The 20623-nt window shown below is 41.7% G+C and overlaps 1 protein-coding gene across 1 annotated transcript in view; it reads right to left on the bottom strand.

The window, feature by feature from the left end:
* The window catches only part of SCFD2 (sec1 family domain containing 2), a 408506-nt gene that overhangs the window by 45954 nt on the left and 341929 nt on the right, over positions 1-20623 (bottom strand). The window contains exon 6 of the mRNA XM_075195616.1: positions 20402-20547. Within this exon, the coding sequence (XP_075051717.1) occupies positions 20402-20547 (146 nt within the window). The remainder of the gene's footprint in view (positions 1-20401; positions 20548-20623) is intronic.

Below are 20623 nucleotides of genomic sequence, written 5' to 3' on the forward strand. Positions count from 1 at the left end.
AATCACCTTAAAATGATTTGGTGAATGAGCCACCTCTTACTTCTTTTCTTGGTCAGCCCACCCCTTAAGTTTTATTCTTGGTTGGTGTCGTCATACCACATTTTGTTATTAGTGAAGCATAATTAAAAACACTGGCTGTTTGTGGAGGGGTCGGTTGGTGTGTGTGTCTGTGTGTGTAGCAGATTGTTCTGGACAACCTTAGTGTGTGTATGTGTGTGTATTATGCCTCCTAATATTACGCAGCACTTTACAGTCCCTACCAAGTGAGCTTACAATCTTTATTCCCTATCACAAGGATCCACCTACAAAGGGGTTGATTTTATTAGAAGCCAACTAACTACCAATATGTCTTTGGAGTGTGGGCGGAAACCGGAGCATCCGGATGAAACCCACGCAAACACGGGAAGAACATACAAACTCCATCCACACAGGGACCTGGATGTAATTAAACCCACGACCCCGTGTTGTGAGGCAACAATGCTGTCCATCATTAACTTAGCTGCCCATCTATAACTTAGCTGCCCATCATTAACTTAGCTTTCATTACTATTACGCCTGTATTAGCCAATATGAACTGTATCAGAAGCAGATTTAACTGGACTTGTCCTATAAGTTCAACACACTTTAAAAACAAATAAAGTTTATTTCATGATTACATTCTAGCAACTGATTTATATTTAGTGGTTAGACAGTTATACTGTTACTGTTGTGTGTTTTGCCTTCTTGCTATCACTGGATAGGTGTTTGAATAGTTATTAGTGTCTGATTTATTGTGTTCATTCATATTATTAGAGAGCATTATAATGAACTGATAAACTTGTATCTGTCTGTGGCTCATAGACTTTTATACCTTCTTGACCCTTTTCACTTCCAGGGTTTATAAATCTGTTATTACCTGTACATATTACAGCTGATTAAGGCCAACATGCTCAAAACATGTACACTAATAATATACATATTCAGCTGTATTTGTATTTTCTGTAATTGTTTTTATTAGTTTAATGTAAAAAAAATAAAGTAAGTATTCCTAGCCTTATTGTATTACAATGGACTTCATAAGTACTTTATTTATCTCTGATAAAAAAAAACCCAGCATTGAGATGACTGCATTGCAGTACATAATATGAATTAAATGTGCAATAATTATTCATGTTTATTGTATTATGGTCAGATATCCAGCTTGAGAGATTTGAGTTATAGAAAATAAGGAATACATCTGGGTACACACTACACATTTTTCATGCAATTATCACTCCGATCACACGATAAACGACCGTTTGGTAAGATGTCGTATTAGTGTGTACGCTCCCCTGATCATGTTTTATCGTACCAAAGCACATTGTATCGTTTGATTTGGTTTTATAAACCAACTAAAAATCACGATCAACGATGAAGCAATGTCAGGCAAATGTGGCAGTGTGTATGCACTCAACCAGCAGTGCAGGCAGATCTCTGTAGAGTGTGCACAATCTCTTCAGCAGATGGTTATGACAGATGAAGATCACAGATCTGAAGGTAAATGGTGTAGGTTGGTACACATGAATCTGCATGCTCATCGGGACTAGGTAAAATCGTTACAGAAATCACATCTGCAGTAAATGTCTGTAGTGTGTACCCAGCTTAAGGCTCAAGTCTTTTGTTTACTGGCATAGAACAAATCCAGCTTGGAATATGTCTATCATTAAGATCTGCAACAACCATTAAGCAGGAGACAGTATGTTACTACTACCAACGTCATTTTTACCCGGACAGCACATGTTGCATAAATAACATCACAAGAGCCAAGAATACCAAGACTCTCAGAATTATGTAAACAAATTCCAGGTACAAATGTATTACATTCATTACATCAATGAATGGGTATTAGTACATAGAGAGCTTACTGCACAACAATATATTTTTTTACTACAGGACCCGGCAATGTCTTTTCCTGTCCCTGGGGTGGAGCAAATATGGTATAATCTGGAATGTCCTCTCTTTGTGGTCATGTGCTGGATCATACCATTCTAGTCATCTCCATCTGTACATATGAACTGTCACTCATCTGGCAGGGCCAGTCCATCCTTTATAGCCAAATCCCAAAGTCCCTCTTTCCCAGGTATAACGTGATCATCTGCACAACGGGAAATATATCAGGAGTGTCAGGCGCAAATAACAATGGATGATAGGTAAGATAAAGCTGCAATCGTGATGTGAGCCTTTTCTCCTACACACAACAGATTTCCTGTCAGTAATTACGACAAAGTACACTGCAGCCAGCCTCCATGTGAAAGTAATCTGATAGCAAATAACAATGGCTTGCACTTGTAAATAGAATCATACACCCCAATATTCTGGAAAATTTGGACAAATTAAGGCCCGGCATACTCCCCAATCTGGCCAGGTCACACTCTTTTCCAGAGAGGCCACATCCTTTATCTGCTGGCCTACGACATACCAAGTAGTTAATTTCTGGAATAGGGAGAGCATGCGGGTACCTCAGCTTAGTGGTGGGGCGCACACGAGAAGGGAGCATAACGCCAGTAGACAAGAGCATGGCCATGTCATGATGTGACATGGGGCATCCGTTAGTGGGCAAATATAGTCCCTTCAAATCAGGACTGTCCTGCCTAGATTGGTGTGGCAGGGATGCCTCAGGTAATGTCAATGAATGGAACAAATAGATTTACAAATAGTTCTCTAAAGAGGGATAACTAGTATTTTAATCTTTGTGTTTTGCATTGCTTTCAACTAAAATAATTAAATTCATAATTTTGTACTGGTTTCATAAATACACAGTAGTTCTTGTAAGCAGTGCACAGAACTAGGATTACCCGGTTCAGTGACACCGATGAGCTGAAACTTATATTGTGATAGTCACATGACCGAACATGTGGCAGCGACGATGAAATAAGAGCTAAAACACGTTTCTTATATAATTATAACATCTCTGTGATAATGTCAAGACAAATAGAGGTAAGATACAAATCCACCAAATATTATTTACAGTAATCCTTTTCTTTCTAACATATTCACTCCTACTGACGTCATATCTCACCACTAGAAACAAAGTGGAATAATCATGCTTAATTTCCATCTGAAGAGACCATGGAGGATGAGGAAATATAATTGGTCTTTTATTAGTACTGACTGAATTTCTCATGAATAAAAGAATATGCAGAGGAGTTTGATGCTCACTATTGAAAAGAAACAACACTATATTTGCTTTCAATTTTATTTGGTCCCTATCCAGGTGCCTATGGCACAGTAACAAATTAACAATGGGTTCCGAGAACTTTAAAACGCTACAGGTCTTTTTGTATCCAGCTCTTCCTTCCAGTAAGCAGCTGACATATAGGTCCTTCAGACATTATTTTAATAACAATAAAGGTAATGTACGTGCCATAAAAGTAGTAAACCGCAGTGGAATTGCTATTTTGTGACACCAGGCTCCTACTGTTATGTAAGTGCACCTAGTTTTCCTGTAAAGTGCATGGATCTGTTGACCAAAATAGATCTTACAGGGTGCAGAAGTCTACATCGGCTGATTGGAGGTGTGGTGCAGATTAAGCTTGGTTTTATGCTAAATGCAAGTTCGGCTCATGAACCCCCACATATAAAAACTAGATTTTATTCCGAGGGATTGGATTATTTATAAGGCCCATTTAGAGGGGGGTTATATGATTTTCCGAGTGTTGCTTAGCCTTTTTCCTGCCTCATATTTCATTCAATACTGAAATCAGAGGTGAAGGAGAGCAGGGGGTAAATGTATCAAGCTGAGAGTTTTCCGGCGGGTTTGAAAAGTGGAGATGTTGCCTATAGCAACCAATCAGATTCTAGCTATCATTTTGTAGGATGTACTAAATTAATGATAGCTAGAATCTGATTGGTTTTTCAAACTCGCCGGAAAACTCTCAGTTTGATACATTTACCCCCAGGGTAACACACTTTCTACCTTCCATTTGCATTTCAGGGAACGCAGAAAATGATTTAATATTACAGTTCATAATTATTTTAAGCAAAAAATAAAGCTAAACCAAGTCATATTTTAGAGAGAAAAACATAATGAAATTAATAAAGGGATGATCATAAGTAACAGTAGGTTGAACACCTCCTCTGTTGGCTGGTCATACCCATAAAGCAGTGCGCAGCATCGCCGCACACAATATTTTACGGGCCATTATCATTGCATTTAACCCGGCGGGCCCTTTATGCCCCAGTCCGACACTGCTTACTCATGAACACCCCCAACTGCCTCTCCAAGAGCAAGCGGCAGTACAACAATTCTTATACATGTCACATTTTTACATGGCGCAAGTGGACTTACATCCAACTTAGAATCAGGACAGAAGAATTTAATCTTTCTGACACTATGAGGGGGGATTAAATTCTGAGCAAAGTGCCTTGCACATTAATTATACGCACCGAATGCAAAAGGAGCAATTCAATTCTGGGACCCATGGTGCACATCGCGTCTGGAAATGAGGCTCGATTACACAAAATTTTGCTCTCACCTTTTCTCCCTCCCTGCTACACTCAACCTCATTCTCCTCACTAATCATTAGTTTGCAGTCTCCCATGCTTACCCCGGCCTTAACTGACAAATGCAATCACCCCCTCTCCACTGGTATCTTTCTGGTCACCATTCAAGCACACAGTTATTACCCCTATTCCGAAAAATACAAACTGTTCTAAAATCTCTCTCAAACTACTGTCACATCTATCAACACATGTGTATGCATGCCCTAAAAAAAAGGATGGGGACTGCCATCCATTGGCAGCGCCAGAGAAGCAAGAAGCCACCGCAAAGGCCGACAAAAGGGAGCAGACCCAAGTAATTACCCATTCTTGTTTTACTGTGTTTGTTACCCATAGTAAGGCTCTGCAGAGAATGCTGGTGATATATAAAGAAATATTAAAAGTAATATTTTGAGTATCAGGGATTTGTGTTCTTGTTTGGAGGGAAATTGGGAAGAAATGGGTATTTCATTTTAGGGAAACAAAAACTGCTACACTTCACGCGTCATAAACACATCACATTCACTTACAGTATTAGAATAGACGGTCTGAGCTAACTTTGTGCTCTTTGTGCCTGATTCATTAAGGAAAGTTAAGCAAAAGTAAGTAAGAGGCAAAACCATGTTGCATTGGAGGGGGTGGTAAATTTAAGATTTGATGGGAGATTTATATTTAGGGTAGGGCATGTCCTAGATTAACTTTAAATTTCAGTGTACAAATAAGCTATCAAGTATTTGTGGGCTACATGAAAAAACAGCCAGTATTTTCCTTATGTGCAAAAGAATAAACTCATTTGCACCCCTTGCATTCCACCAAGGTTTTATGCAGAAAACTTGAGTAAGAAAACTTGCTCAATTTTTTGCTTAACTTTCCTTAATGAATCAAAAAAATTTGCTCCATCTCTAAGCACAGCATGCACATAATACGAATCTATAAAGACTAAAAAAAAAAAAAAAGTAAATTTACAGTATTAACTTTAAAGTACAATGTGATATAAAACGTTATTCATGTACGGGGTGAAATGGGGTATTTCTTGAAGACCAGTGAATTGATAACATATTGCTATAAAACGGTGTTGATGGCAAAAAGGGAAGAGGAACTTAAATTAAATCTTAATGTGTCTCAATAAACAAGATGACAGCAAGACCTTTAACAGCCTTCCCCCATGATCAACTCGGAACAACCTGGTTTTTATCCCTAAAAATATCTTTAACCCAGGACTAATACCAAAAAAAATAATCATCGCAAGTTAAAGTACTAGAGGTAATAGATTCATGTAACTATCCCACTACCTCGAAGCCCAGAGAGAGTCACAACGGAAGTGTTTGTAGAGATAGCGATGACTGAAATAGGTGTCACCATTATCATGTATAGTTCTTTTAAAGAGCCTCTTACATTAAAATCTCTAAATATTTGATCGTAGACAACACCCACAGCACATTTTTCAAGTTACAGTCAACTTACTGTACAGACTCAGTTGTGTTCTATTCTTAGAGAGTAAAAATAACAAATCCTTTATAAATGCGTGACAAACATCTAGCTGCTTACTTAACCGGCTTAGGATGGCTTCAAACCATTCACAGTAACAATACGTTTTTTAATGCCACTTTAATCACTACAAACAACTCCCTGGATGGAATCTGTTTTTATTACTGGAACCACATATTTTCATGCCAATAACAAGTCTTATTTGAATATAGAAAAGAAAATGATATACTTGGTACATGTACACCAATACAATTTATGTGACAACTAACAGTATATAATTATATATTAACAAAATAAATGCTTTGAGTCGTATACCTCATTGGGTGTAAATGCATGTTGTCCAAAGCAGTAATTGCTGCCATTGTGTATATATTTCTTAACATCTCACTCTGAAGATTTTCAAGATAATGAAAGAAAGACTTGTAGCTGATTGATTCTGTACCCATCTACATATATAATCTTGGTTAAAGGAGGTATATAAAAAGTATGTTTTATTTTCACATGATAAAATAAATATTTTTTTAAAAATGTTACCATTTTATTCTAATATCTGCAAACAAAAAGGCTGTACTTTTGTGACTGTCCTAGATGGCATCATAGGGTTGAGATCCTAGATTTATTGTAGGATTGGGTTGAACACTGGTTTGGACATTTATGGGAAGGGTCAGTAATGCCATAATCATTTCAGATGTAGATCAGCAACAAATTCCTGGAGAAAATCAAAACACATCTCGGTAGCACAATTTCAACATGACCTCTGTTCTTTCCAAATTTACAAAGATTTGTCCAGACTAGGGTATCAGGACGACTAAGGAAGGGCAGTGTGTCATAGTGTGAATCGGAGGCTGGGTATATTGTGTCCCGATTCTGTCTGGATGTTGGAAGGTATGCATTCTGGTGGCTAGTATTCAAAATAGTTTCTACTCTGGTGGCCAGTGATGTAAGATTAGACATTTAGAGGAATGAAATAAGACATTGTGGAAATATGGCCAACAAAACCAGCCACATTATAGCTTTTATAAGGTGAAAGACCAATGTTAAAGTCCATTCAATTCTGAGCCCACAGTTTTATCATTGTATACACAAAGTGGAGATAAAATCCAAGCCATCTTGTTTTACATTGAGCCACCAGTAGCTCCTGTTTATAAGTTTTGTGCACAAAAGATTTACATGGAAGAATTTTTGGAGTTGAAATGAATATGGTAGCCATGACTTGAAATTACAATGACAAGAGAGAGTTCCAGACAGTTCTTTTGATAAAGTTGAGCCAAAAATCAGTAAAAGGCATCACCTTATATTATAAAACATGCAGGGTAGACGGGGCAAAAACAGGATTTATAATACACGCCTCCAGAATGGGCATGACCGGCTTGCAAGGAGTGTGGCTATCATTTTAGACAGTGCTAAGATGTTCTCCAACCCCTTCCCATTCCTTTCAAATAGATGAGCAATGCTGAGTGCAATACTGTTAGGTACACGCAGCTCCCCATCTTCACGATCAGAGCAGTGTGGAGCTAGACATAACTTCCTTCCTGCTTTCTGTACAATGTCCTGGTAGTTTGCAGACTGTCCTGCTCTCTCCTACCTGGTCCTGCAGATTTCACTACCTGCTGCCGTTACTAGTGTCTTAAGCTCAGTTGCAGCATGTCTGGATCCTGGAATGTTGGTGCCCTGTTTGGAAAAAGGGATAGGAACATGAAATATGAAAAATCTAGCAATGAGTGAACTCACTCAGCCTCCCTCCCCCTATACAGCCCCCCACATTAAATATCATTTACATTTATAAAATAGTTCTCTATCTCCCCTACCTGCCCCAATATTAAATTGATAGCATCTGCATTTAATAAATAATCCTTTTTCTCTCAAACAGCCCAGCATTTAAATAATTAGTACTCACATTTAATAAATGGCCTTCCTTCTCCCCAAACTCAACCCCATGTTAATTAAAAGTCCCCAAAACATCCCAGCATTAAACAGTCCCATCACCCCACTTTAATTTAATAGGCCCCACCATAACCCATGTATTAAATTAAATCATTTCCACCATTAAATAAATAACCCGCAGCAAGAAATGAATAGCTCCCACCCACCATGACATGATTAACATCCACCTTCACACAACCATTAAACTAATAGCTGAAGCCCCAACCAGTACTACATTGAAAGTCCTTTCCCAACCTCCCACTACACTTACACTTGCATTGAAAGCCCCTTACTCCGACAGGTTACCTTCTGTCTTGCGGCCCTGTAGTTTGCTGTCTACGCTGAATCTTGCTTTTTTTTACCACATGCTGTATGCAAGCTAGATATGTACAGATATTTACACGTCAGTGGGGAGAGATAGGTGGGCACATACAGCAGTGTAGATGGTGGACACAGGATCAAGACAATCTGTGGCTGCTGTAAGGTGGATGATCCCAGGGTAGGGACCATCCATCTGGCGGTATAAGGTTGTCCGTCCTGGGTTCTCATGCATCCTATTCCCAGGCTGTGAGGGGGGTTTTCTGGGCAACTGTGCGGCCTAGTAGGTAGGAAAGGATAAAATCGATTGGGTAGAGAAGGGTACACAACCAGCCTGCTTAGACTTTAATCTCTATGCTGACTGGAAATTGTTTCTGCATAAATGGTAATTGAATAAAGAGCTCATTCCACTAAACCCCTCCATTTTCCAAGGCAAGTTCACAGTAACAAGTCCCTTGTCCCCTACAGAAGAATATCTATGGAAGAAAAATTCACAGTGTGGCCAGGGTACTTGGGCTTGTTTCTCAACTGGGCAGCTTCCATACATTATGCCCTTTACAAAATAAAACTAAAAAATGAATTGATCCTGTATGAAAGTTCACATACACTAGTAATAATGTGACAATATCATGCGTTCATGGCAAATTACATCATAAGAATGTTGCAGTCTGTTAAATGAGGACACTATGAAAATAATCTGCATCTAGTTTATGCCATTGTAGTTCACTTGTGAGGCTACATAAATACAATTATACAGGCATATAAAAACGAGTGAACCCCCAACAACCTGATATAGTACAGAGTACCTAACTGGTCAAGAAAGGGGTTAATGACTTCAGCAGAGCATCCTTTGAAAAATGCAAACTCCAGCAGAAATATAAACGGGCAGAATGAAACTTTATTTTTGTGTACATTTGTGCGGGAAGCCACTCTTTGAAGTTGATTGAAGGTCGTCCTAGCACATGTGCTTAGCATCCACTGAACACAAGATGACTGGCTGTGAGTTTGTGTAATAGAGCATTCCACAGTCTGTCTCAAATCCAGTCACGCAATATTTAAAAGCCTGAACCTTTGTTTGCAAGCTAGAAATCCAGCATATAAGCACCATGTGTTTAATATCCCCATACTGAAAGGCCTTGGCACAAATAAAACAATTTTAACCATAGGAAGCAGTGACTAGGGGTATATAAATGTATCGGCTCATTGTAGCTGCAGAGGTATAACACAAAAGAAGCATTCTCTACATAATGTACACACTGAGAGAAATCTATATATACAGGTAATGGAGAGACATCTACTCAGGCCCTATACACTTTTGTGAAACTGAATAGCAATCCCACAGCACCAGCTGCATATTAATAATAATATTTATAATTACGCATGAACGATCCCTCACGATATATTTCTACTTTACTGGGCATATTGGACATGGGAGGTAACCTGCAGCCTATCTACGGGCTGCAGGTGTTTCATGCAGTCCTCACTTGCTAATGATTTTCCACAAGAAGACATTCCAAATATCAAGAGACCTGAAACTTTCAACTAACAACCCACCCTCACCTTATATGCCGATTTCCACAAAGAAAGTTGGGTCTGTATTTACAATAACTTAGTGTTGTTTTGAAGGGCACAATGGACCAAATGCAGAATGGCTGTAGGATTTAAGAAAGGTATTTTCTGCATTGTAATACTTAGCGAGCAGCATTTGTCGGCCTAGACTAATGAAATCCAAAACATGCGTTCATGCAGAAAGACCCCATTTGCACCTGGATAAAGTGATGCCAGGGGTACATACTGGCTGCTCTACCGTGTAGCACATACATACTGGGCAGATTTATTCTTACACTGTGATTTAGAGATGAGCTAGGATGTGTCCCCCTCTCTCTAAAATATGTTCGCACATTTTAAATTTGTCAAGGAAACATGGTTTTGTCAACCTGTAAAATTGCTGCTTCTAACTGGATTACTTTTTGCAGATGTCTTAAGTCCAAAACAGTGGTTTGATATTTCAGTCACTAGGGGTTTATAACCAGGGCTGTGTTAACCAGAGACACGAAGTGTCCGGAGAGCAGCACTAAGGGAAGTAAAAAAGAACAGGCAGGGAAAGGAGTTGCTTCAATAATTTGATTGCAGGAAACAAGAATCCCTGTGTGGCAGCAAAATTGTTCAATCAACACATCCCCTTCTGGAAGTGTTGTTTGACTTCAGGGAGTATTCCAATATATATATATAATCTGTCCCAGACTAAATTTCTTTACCCATACATTACAGATCTATCTCTGATATACATCTAAATATTATGACTTAATATCAGGTGCATTATATTCTCACACCTGTGTCCTTTTGTTATACAACACATTCTCCTCGAGTTTCTGCTATCTCTGATCTTCTGTTAGGTAAATCCATGCTGGTGCCTTTGAATGCAGAGGATGCTATGAAAGTCAACAAGAGGTTACTGGATATAGTGGGGACAGGAAATCTTTGGCACCCAGCCTTTGTTAAACTACATTTCCCATGATGCAGTGGGAGATCAAGGTTAAGCGTACCTCTCATCTACAGCCAGAGCAGGATATTTACGAAGCACAGTGCAAAGTCAGTGGTGGATCCTGCGGTACACCGTGATTCGCGCACATGGTTAGATTTCCACCAAGGCTTATGGACTTGCGGAGTGACATGGGGGTGTTTGCAGAGGAGTAGATGGGGGGGGGGGTGTCCCTGCTGTGCGGAGCGGTGCATAGATATTTCCACATCAAAAAAGCACTTGGGATTTACAATGGCTTAGAGCTGGAGGTCTTCAGGTCTCATCCTATTTTTTAGTGGGACCAATTATGCACCTACATAGTACTCTGGGTTGTAAAAACACATTTCTAGTAGCACTCCAGGCAATGCTATAAAGCTCCACCCATATAAAATTACATCATGTAATAAAGACAGTTCTGATGGCCTGTCACTCTCACGAGTAAGGCTGGGTACCAGGGCCGGACGGGGACTAAAAATCAGCCCTGGCATTTAAAGCACACAGGCCCACGTGTTGTGGGCTCCATGCACTATATTGTTGCACACTGATGCTGGCGCAGTACAACATGATGTAATATGAGCGTGTGTGGGGGGGGGGGGGGGTATTTATTTCTCCTAATGACCCTCAACATTACATTATTAGCACCCCAATTACATCAATAAATACCATGACAATACATTATTAGTACCCAAATTACAGCAATAAATAACCCCCCACACACACTCATACTACATCAATCACCCCCACATTACAGCAACCGGCATCACCCCCCACATTACTGCAACCGGCATCACCCCCCACATTACAGCGTCCAGCATCACCCCCCACATTACAGCGTCCAGCATCACCCCTCACATTACAGCATCCAGCATGACCCCCCACATTACAGTAACCGGCATCACCCCCCATATTACAGCGTCCAGCGTCACCCCCCACATTATAGCAATAACCTTTACTACTTATTAGCAATACTAAGCACCAAACACACTACAACACTGCCACCAGCACGCCACCCCATACTACAGCAATACCACCAATTATACAGGCGCCACTGTAGGAAACAATGTTTTGCTTTTTTCAAATCTCCCACAAAATAGCAACAACGAACAGAGTACTTACACACACATATAGGTAACAGGTACCCTTTTCCGTCAATTAAATAGTAATGGCAGAATTTTCATTAATCATTCCACATGAAATAAAACTAACATATATCTAAAAAAAACATAACTATTGAATAATCAGTTAAACCCACACGGCCGCATTAAAAGTATTTCCATCCACAGCAAAATGTCAGAGAAAAATATTTTTGTTTTACTACAGTAATTGGATATGCGTCTTTTCTATTCATTTTAAATAACACAGTATATAAATTAAGGGGGATAGAGGAGGTGGGTGAGAAATAATTGGATGTGATCCATCAGTTTGATTAGATAGGAAACATTTAGATTATTTACCTGGAGACATCTACCCCCTTGACTCACAGGCAGGGCTGACAAGAGGAATTTTGGGCCCCGATACAGCAACTTCTTTGGGCTCCCATCATATTCAACAATGAAAGACTTGCCTTTGGCAGAAGTTCATATGATGCCACACCGTAGTGTGCCCAGTTCATATTATGCCACATCGTAGTGTGCCTAGTTAATATTATGCCACATCGTAGTGCCCTCAGGTCATATTATGCCACATAGTATTACCCTCAATTCATATTTGGTCATGCAGAAGTGCCCACAAATTATATTATGGCATAGTAGTGCCCCCAAAACATATACCATACAGTAGTGCCCACAAATCATATTATGTCACAACAGTGCCTCGAAATCATATTATGCCACAATAGTGACCCCAAATAACATTATGCCATAGTAGTGCCCCCAAATCATTAGTAAAGCTCAGACAAAAACTCATTCACAAATAAAAATTGGTACAGCATATCAGATACTGAGTGTGAGTCCGAAGAGCAGCTTAATACATCATTTACAATGCAAACAAAAATACATATATTGACACAATTACAGATAAAATTTATGACAAGCAATGGTTTTTCCTCAATTAAAAATCTCTGTACAGATAAATATGCAAAAAACATTACAGCGCAATAATGAGCAATACATAGTGTTAAACATTATTGGATACGCTGTAGTGTCCCCAGTTCAAGAAAGGATGGTTAAAAACATATTGCACACGTGAAAATATATGAACTTACCTGATTATGGCATCCTGTGTTCTGTTCTCCTACTGGGCGCGCTGGGCGAGGAGGGATCAGCAGCTGTCAGCTCACACAGGCAGTCGGGAGCAGGAATAGAGGGCAGTGGTCGAAGCAGAAATTTAGGAGTGGGGGTATAGAAAATATAAGTGAATGGAGTATGAAGTCTTGAATTTTTAATTTTTTTTAACACTTGTCCCCTCTGTGCATTTCCATTCTTCATTATCACTTGTGTTTTATGATAGCTGCATCCCTGACATTCGAATTCTTAAGATGTCTCTCCCTTTACACTTTCTTTTACCTATGCCCCTGCACCATCTTCTCCTTTGTCCCTCTCTCCTTTCTCCCCTGGCTCTCACACATCTTCCTGTACCACCTACTCCCCTGGCTCTCTCACACGTCTTCCTGCACCCTCTACCCCCCGGGTCTCTCACTCCTCTTCCTGCACTCCCTACCACCCTGGCTCTCTCACCCCCTCTCCCACCGCCCCCTTCCCCCTGGCTCTCTCACCCCCTCTCCCAGCACCCCTTCCCCTTTGGCTCTCTCACCCCCTCTCCCAGCGCCCCCTTCCCCTTTGGCTCTCTCACCCCCTCTCCCAGCGCCCCCTTCCCCTTTGGCTCTCTCACCCCCTCTCCCAGCGCCCCCTTCCCCTTTGGCTCTCTCACCCCCTCCCCCAGTGCCCCCTTCCCCTTTGGCTCTAACACCCCCTCTCCCAGCAACCCCTGGCTCTCACCCCCTCTCCCAGCACCCCCTCTCCCAGCACCACCTGGCTCTCACCCCCTCTCTCAGCACCCCCTGGCTCTCACCCCCTCTCCCAGCACCCCTTGGCTCTCTCACCCCTTCTCCTAGCACCACCTGGCTCTCTCACCCATCTCACAGCACCTCTTCCCCTTTGGCTCTCTCACCCCCTTTCCCAGCACCCCCTTCGGCTCTCTCACCCCCTTTCCCAGCACCCCCTTCGGCTCTCTCACCCCCTCTCCCAGCACCCCTGGCTCTCACCCCCTCTCCCAGCACCCCCTGGCTATCTCACCCCCTCTCTCAGCATCCCCTGGCTATCTCACCCCCTCTCTCAGCACCCCCTGGCTATCTCACCCCCTCTCTCAGCACCCCCTGGCTATCTCACCCCCTTTCCCAGCACCCCATGGCTCTTCCACACTCTTGACCACCCCCCCGAGCGTGCACGCGCGAGAATGAGGGCACCCACGCGACCTCTCCCCTCCCCCCCCAAAAATCGCGCCCCCCCGAAAATTGCGGGCACCCCTCCCCCCCCCTCTTCAGTAAAAAAAACAAAAAAAAACCCAGGAAACTCAGCAGTGTAACAGTGCACCAGTGCACAGCATAATGGGGGAGGGACCTGAGGAGCGTGCAGCAGAGGTGGCTGGTTCCTGGGGAGGAACCAGCCACCAAGAAGATGGATGGGAGGAGTCGGGCCGGCCCATCCAGACATCGGCCCTTCTGGCATTTGCCAGAAGTGCCAGATGGCCAGTCCGGCCCTGCTGGGTACATACTATAGGCCTGAGTCATTAAGGAGAACAAGGCATAGAAAAGGAGTAACTTTGTACCTAGGTAAAACCATGCTGCATTGGATGGGGAGGTAAATTTACAATGTAGGGACAGATTTATAGTTGGGGTAGGGCATGTCCTAGATCAACTTTAAATTTCAGTGTAAAAATAAAAATATCAAGTATTTGTGTGGTACATGAAAAAAACAGCCAGTTTTTAGTGTATGTGCAAAATAGAAAACTAATTTGCACCCCTTATAACATGGTTTGTTCAGGAGCAAATATACTTTTTTTTTTTTTGCTTTGCTCTCTTTAATGAGTCAGGCCCTACAGATTTTTCACCACATTATCAGGCCACTCACACGATAAACGACTGTTCAGCCTGATATCGCATTAGTGTGTACCCTCCCACGATCATCATTCCAAAGCACATTGTATCATTTGATTTGATTTTATAAACAGACTAAAAATCTCGGTACACAATCTAACGATGTTGTTCCAATTCTGCAGTGCCTACGCACACATGACCAGCGGTATAGGCAAATCTCTATAGAGTTTACAGAGTCACGATCTTATCAGCCGATGGTTATGACAAATGAAGAGCACAGATCTGAAGGTAAATTGTGTAAAACGTATGTACACATGAACTGACATGCTGATCGGGACACTCAGTCGTTGGCAAATCATTAATGATATCGCATTGGAAGAAATTTTCTGTAGTGTGTAAGTTAAGCCATAAATCAGGCTAAATTGAGCAGTATTTTTAAAGTAAAAAGGAAAAGTTTATTTTAATGCTACTAAAATGGCAGGAGGTTGTAACATTATGTGATATTTACACATTTTTACAGTTGTGTCCCTGGAGATTCCCCGTACACAGAGAGACACTTCTAGTTAGCGGCAGTATCTCCTAAGAGCGGACAGTAGACATTCACCTTGAAGTTTACTGGGTGGATCATTCAGGTGCAGTAGTGCGAAGCCAGGGTGTTCTGTAGTGCGCCTTGAGTGTGACTTGTAAATAAGGCCTAATGGATCAGCCATATCCTGAGCTGGATCAATATACATGAGAATACAGGCTCTCCAATTACTAAGAGCTAATGAATGTAGATGAAAGGTAAACTTTAGGAACAGCCAATCAAAACCCCAAAACTTGGCTCTAGACTTGTCCTTGCAGCGTTCCTTGTTCTTCTGTCCGTTTCTAATGCCTCTCTTTTGGGATGTGTTATACCTATCTACTTAGATTAACACCTTCCGCGGTTCTCTAAATTAGTTATCTGATTCCTGAGATAATCATATTAGCAATGTTGTCAAAGATTTTCAAGCAGACTTTAAATGCTTAGAAACTATGAATATTATATGCCGTACATAGGAAGGTTTTTATTAAATCTGCAGAACACGGTTATCATGCATGGAGTGTTTTAGTTCTAATGAAAATGGATCAGGCACCAAGTTTTCATTGTCTAAGTGAAACAGTATGGATGACAATGGAAAGATAGACCCTTCTGAACTTATATATTTTCTTGCAGAAACATTGCTTGTATGCTACTATAATTAAAATATTATTTGCATTTCAAGACTGGAGTCTATGGCATTTTCCTTCTTGATTATGGGCAATGAAAAAACCCAAACACAAAGTTTGTGTTTTTCCAAAACTGTATTCTCTGTGAGCACTGGGACCTGTCCTTCTCCACTGGAAAACATCTCTCGCACCTACCTCTCTCTCCAAATACTGTTCAGTTTTCCTCCACAATCCACTTGGTTTATCAAACCACCAATTTAGACTTGAGTGCTGGCTCCATCAGAGCTAACAGTCTAAATTCCCTAACACACAGAAACAGACACACACAGATTAGGGTAATTTTGTCAGCAGCCAATAAACCAATCAGTATGTCTTTGGAGTGTGGGAGGAAACTAGGGCACCCTATGTACATATCTAGACAACGACTGCCCTGAATTTCAGTGGTGAAAGGGTGATGTGGCTTACCAATTTTTTTATGACCATGCCTAGTTGGGTGTGTCTAGATGGATTGCAGTGTGAACTAGGAAGAAGATTCGAATTCAGAACACTTTGGTAAATACTAATCTTAATTGTTCATTTCTGAAGTTGGCCACACGAGGGTTGATCCTGCAGCTCGATGAATGTCTCGGGTGATAGGACTAAAGTCCAATTTGGCCGCATATGTAATGACCAAATTTGAAGAGATACAGCTGATCTTTCTTGCATGACCCGGTCCTGCTAGTGCCATCAGAAGTTGACATCTGTGCTCTGCGTCTGTATTTACCAACATGTGTGATAATTATTCAATCTATTTTAATTGGATTATCGGCATGACAGTTACTTTCAAGGCACAAACTCTGTGCTATCCATCGAATTACCTAATGTCAGCTATAATATCACAGCATGTGACCACCATAACCGGTTTATGAGGTCAGAGCAGCCTAAATACATAAAATTCTAGTTATGTCTGGCTATAAAATTTGAAGCAATAGAAAAAATGGGATCAAACATTGTACATTTATAACAGTACAAGAAAAAAAAGATTAAGTTTGGAAAAGTTACATAAAACATGATAACAAGAAAAACACAAAATATCCCTGCTGACAATGTAACATGGTGTTGATCTGGACAAATGTGTTGTGCTAAGACCATGTATAATTTTACGCCATAAACATTTTTTTCCTAAAAATCCAAATATTAAGATATTATGTTTATTTAATCGCACATGAAGAAATCTCCAATTACATATGTAAGACTCATTTATTTACAAGAGATTTGATGGCAGGAAATTGCAGTCTATGTGTGAGATAAAAAAAAAAATTGTATGCACCAGAAAGAAAAGCAAGAAATGGTACTGAAATTATATAGCTAGCTTAACTTTTCTAAGCCCGAGCCTTAAAGACCAAACTCAGATTCATCATTACAAAGTTTTCGTAGCAACTCAGTGTTACCATTTTGCAACACATACAACTAGAGTAATGGTTAATAGGAGTATGTTTAAAATCAAAAGTAAATTGCAGCTAATTTGTTTCATTTACAAATAAAATATTTAACAGTTTTGCACATTTGATTATAAATTCTTGCAACATATCCAGCCTGATACTGTAACACAGAAATGTTTTATGAAGCACTGTATGGAAGTCACTCTTCTAAGACAATATGGCATATATTTAAACACACTTGCCAACTCTCCCGCAATGTCTTGGAGACTCACGAAATCTGGGTAGGTCCCCCAGACTCCTGGGAGAGCAGGCAATTCTCCCGCTTCCTACCCACTTCCTAGTGGGGTGGGCAGGATGAGAGCCCTAATAATTCCATTCACTGCATTTTGGCCTTGCCCCTGCAATAAAATGACAATTCAGTTGCAGGGACAGGGCCAAAATGACATGATCGGTCACCTCCCGTACCCTTCCGCCCTCCCACCACACCCCCTATCCGGGATCTCCCCAGAGCACAATCAAAGTCGGCAAATATGTATTTAAATAATATTTGGTTTGCAACGCGAAGCCATCATTCTGTAGGGCTCTGAATCTATCATTGAAGTCTAGATAATGACCATCCTGTATCCAGTTTAAAAGAACACCTTTACAGGTCTAAATATTAAAACCAGGCAATAGGGATGATTTTCTATTACCGCCTCAATGGAAAATCTCGTATCTGCATAATTCACTAATAAAATATTGCGGGGACATCTGAGTGATACTCGACTGCCCGACGATACTGGAAGGGAGAAGCAAGACTCAACTTCCCAGTCTCCAGGGATATGCGTAGCCCGCTTAAATGATTCACGCATATATATATATATATATATATGTATACACACACACACACACACACACACACACATTACAATCATTTCTGAATGAAAAAAGTGTTTTATTTAAGTTATGAAGCATTTTTTCTTTGAATTTCTTCAGCTATCAGGATTGCTGCAGTAGTTGTACCTGCTCAATCGTTGATAAATGGGCTTCCTTATGCTGTAGAGCCTTTCAAAATTAAGTGTTTTTGCCACTTCCGGTTTGGGAAACTGTTCACCAATGTCATTGTCTGTCTGCCTCTCTGTAATCCACCACCATCCCTCCCAAAAATGTCTGAATTAATGGTAGTGGGCATTGCATAACCACCAGTCCATGGACAACAGCAGAGCCACATGTACTACTAGACTACTTTTTGGAGGATCTGTTAAAAATACAGTTTTTAAATAATTGAGGTATTGAGGAACAAGACAACATAAATGGAAGGAGCTTTATGTGGGGTCACTAGTTCATGTTCGATATACACAGACTGAAGCTCTACATGGATCATTAGTACTAATGGGTTATGGTAAGGAAAAAGGGATATGACTTCGCAAAACTAAAACTCGAACAAAGGGATATTGCTGTATTGTAACTTGAGGAATTGAATTAATAAGGTCCCCTTCAAAATACGGCAAGAGAATAAATACTCCAGTGAATGGCAACGTTTGGTGATCTGTACTGAAGAGGGCAGTGTTTGCGGTGCCCACATTCTAATTAACATTCACACCATTATGTGCAGAATTAAATGTTGTTGAAGATGTTTTGGAAAATTTCTGCCCCTCTTTTGCAAAAGGCCCAATAGCATAGTGACCGGGCCATGAGAAATTTGGAAAGAAAGTGCAGGGTATTGGTACAGACAAAAGTGCCATCTAATTGGCTATCTAAGGGCTAGTCAATCATGTGCCCCTTATTCCTGCCAGGTTGGAAGAACCCCTTTAGATTTTCTGCAACCCAATCCCTGAACAATACAGCTGTCAAGCATTTGGCAAACAAGGTTGGAGAAACGCATAGTTTTTTTTGCATATTTACTACCATATTTCCCCATGTATAAGACGCACCTTTTTCCCCAAAAAATTGGGTCTAAAACCTGGGTGTGTCTTAAAGAGGGGTAGCGGGGATGCAGGGGGGGCAGCGTTACAGGGGCAGCGGGGATCCAGCAGACGGGGGACAGGCAGAGTGGCAGCGGGGATCCAGGAGGAGGGGGTCAGGCAGTGGCAGCGGGGATCCAGCAGACGGGGGACAGGTAGAGTGGCAGCTGGGATCCAGCAGACGGGGGACAGGCAGAGTGGCAGCTGGGATCCAGCAGACGGGGGACAGGCAGAGTGGCAGAGGGGATCCAGGAGGAGGGGGTCAGGCAGAGTGGCAGCGGGGATCCAGCAGACGGGGGACAGGCAGAGTGGCAGCTGGGATCCAGCAGTCGGGGGACAGGCAGAGTGGCAGCTGGGATCCAGCAGACGGGGACAGGCAGAGTGGCAGCGGGGATCCAGGAGGAGGGTGTCAGGCAGAGCTGCAGCGGGGATCCAGCAGACGGGGGACAGGCAGAGTGGCAGCGGGGATCCAGCAGGCGGGGGACAGACAGAGTGGCATCGGGGATCCAGCAGACGGGGGACAGGCAGAGTGGCAGCGGGGATCCAGCAGACGGGGGACAGGCAGAGTGGCAGCGGGGATCCAGCAGACGGGGGACAGGCAGAGTGGCAGCAGGGATCCAGCAGACGGGGGACAGGCAGAGTGGCAGGGGGGATCCAGCAGACGGGGGACAGGCAGAGTGGCAGCTGGGATCCAGGAGGAGGGGGACAGAGGCACAGTGGGGGGGGGGGGGGGAGACCGATTGCAGGGAGTGTGTGCTGCCCGCCTGATCACAATCAGAGCAGCCGGCCATTACACTCTCCCTGCCTTTTTTGACAGCTACCGCAATTTATTTATTTTTTTAAATTTCGGCGCCAAAATTAAGGTGTGTCTTATACATGGGAGCACCTTATACATGGGTAAATATGGCATATTTCTTAGCCCAGATTTTTGCAAATGGAAAATAATTACTGAAGTTTATGTTGGAAGTCTTGTGATACTACATAAACTCCATTCAGCTGTCTCTCTGAACAAGACTCTGAGGTTCTAGTGAATTCATTGATTGAGTTGGAAATAGGTAGATTTGCTCACCTGTTGAATATTGCTTCCAGGGACATGGACAGAATGAAACAATTTCAAGTGGGCTCGAACCTTGGTGAGATCCCGCAGGGAAGCGAATATTTTATCTACCGCGGCTGTGGACTTTTCCAATGTCAGTTCAGGGGACGATTCACATCCTGCAACAAGACAAACCTGTGTCAGACATGTCAAAGTAGCATGGTCTCTTTCATAAATTAGTTTGGCCCGGCCAGA

This window comes from Mixophyes fleayi, chromosome 1, assembly GCF_038048845.1.
Source record: "Mixophyes fleayi isolate aMixFle1 chromosome 1, aMixFle1.hap1, whole genome shotgun sequence".
In the NCBI taxonomy this organism is placed as follows: Eukaryota; Metazoa; Chordata; class Amphibia; order Anura; family Limnodynastidae; genus Mixophyes; species Mixophyes fleayi.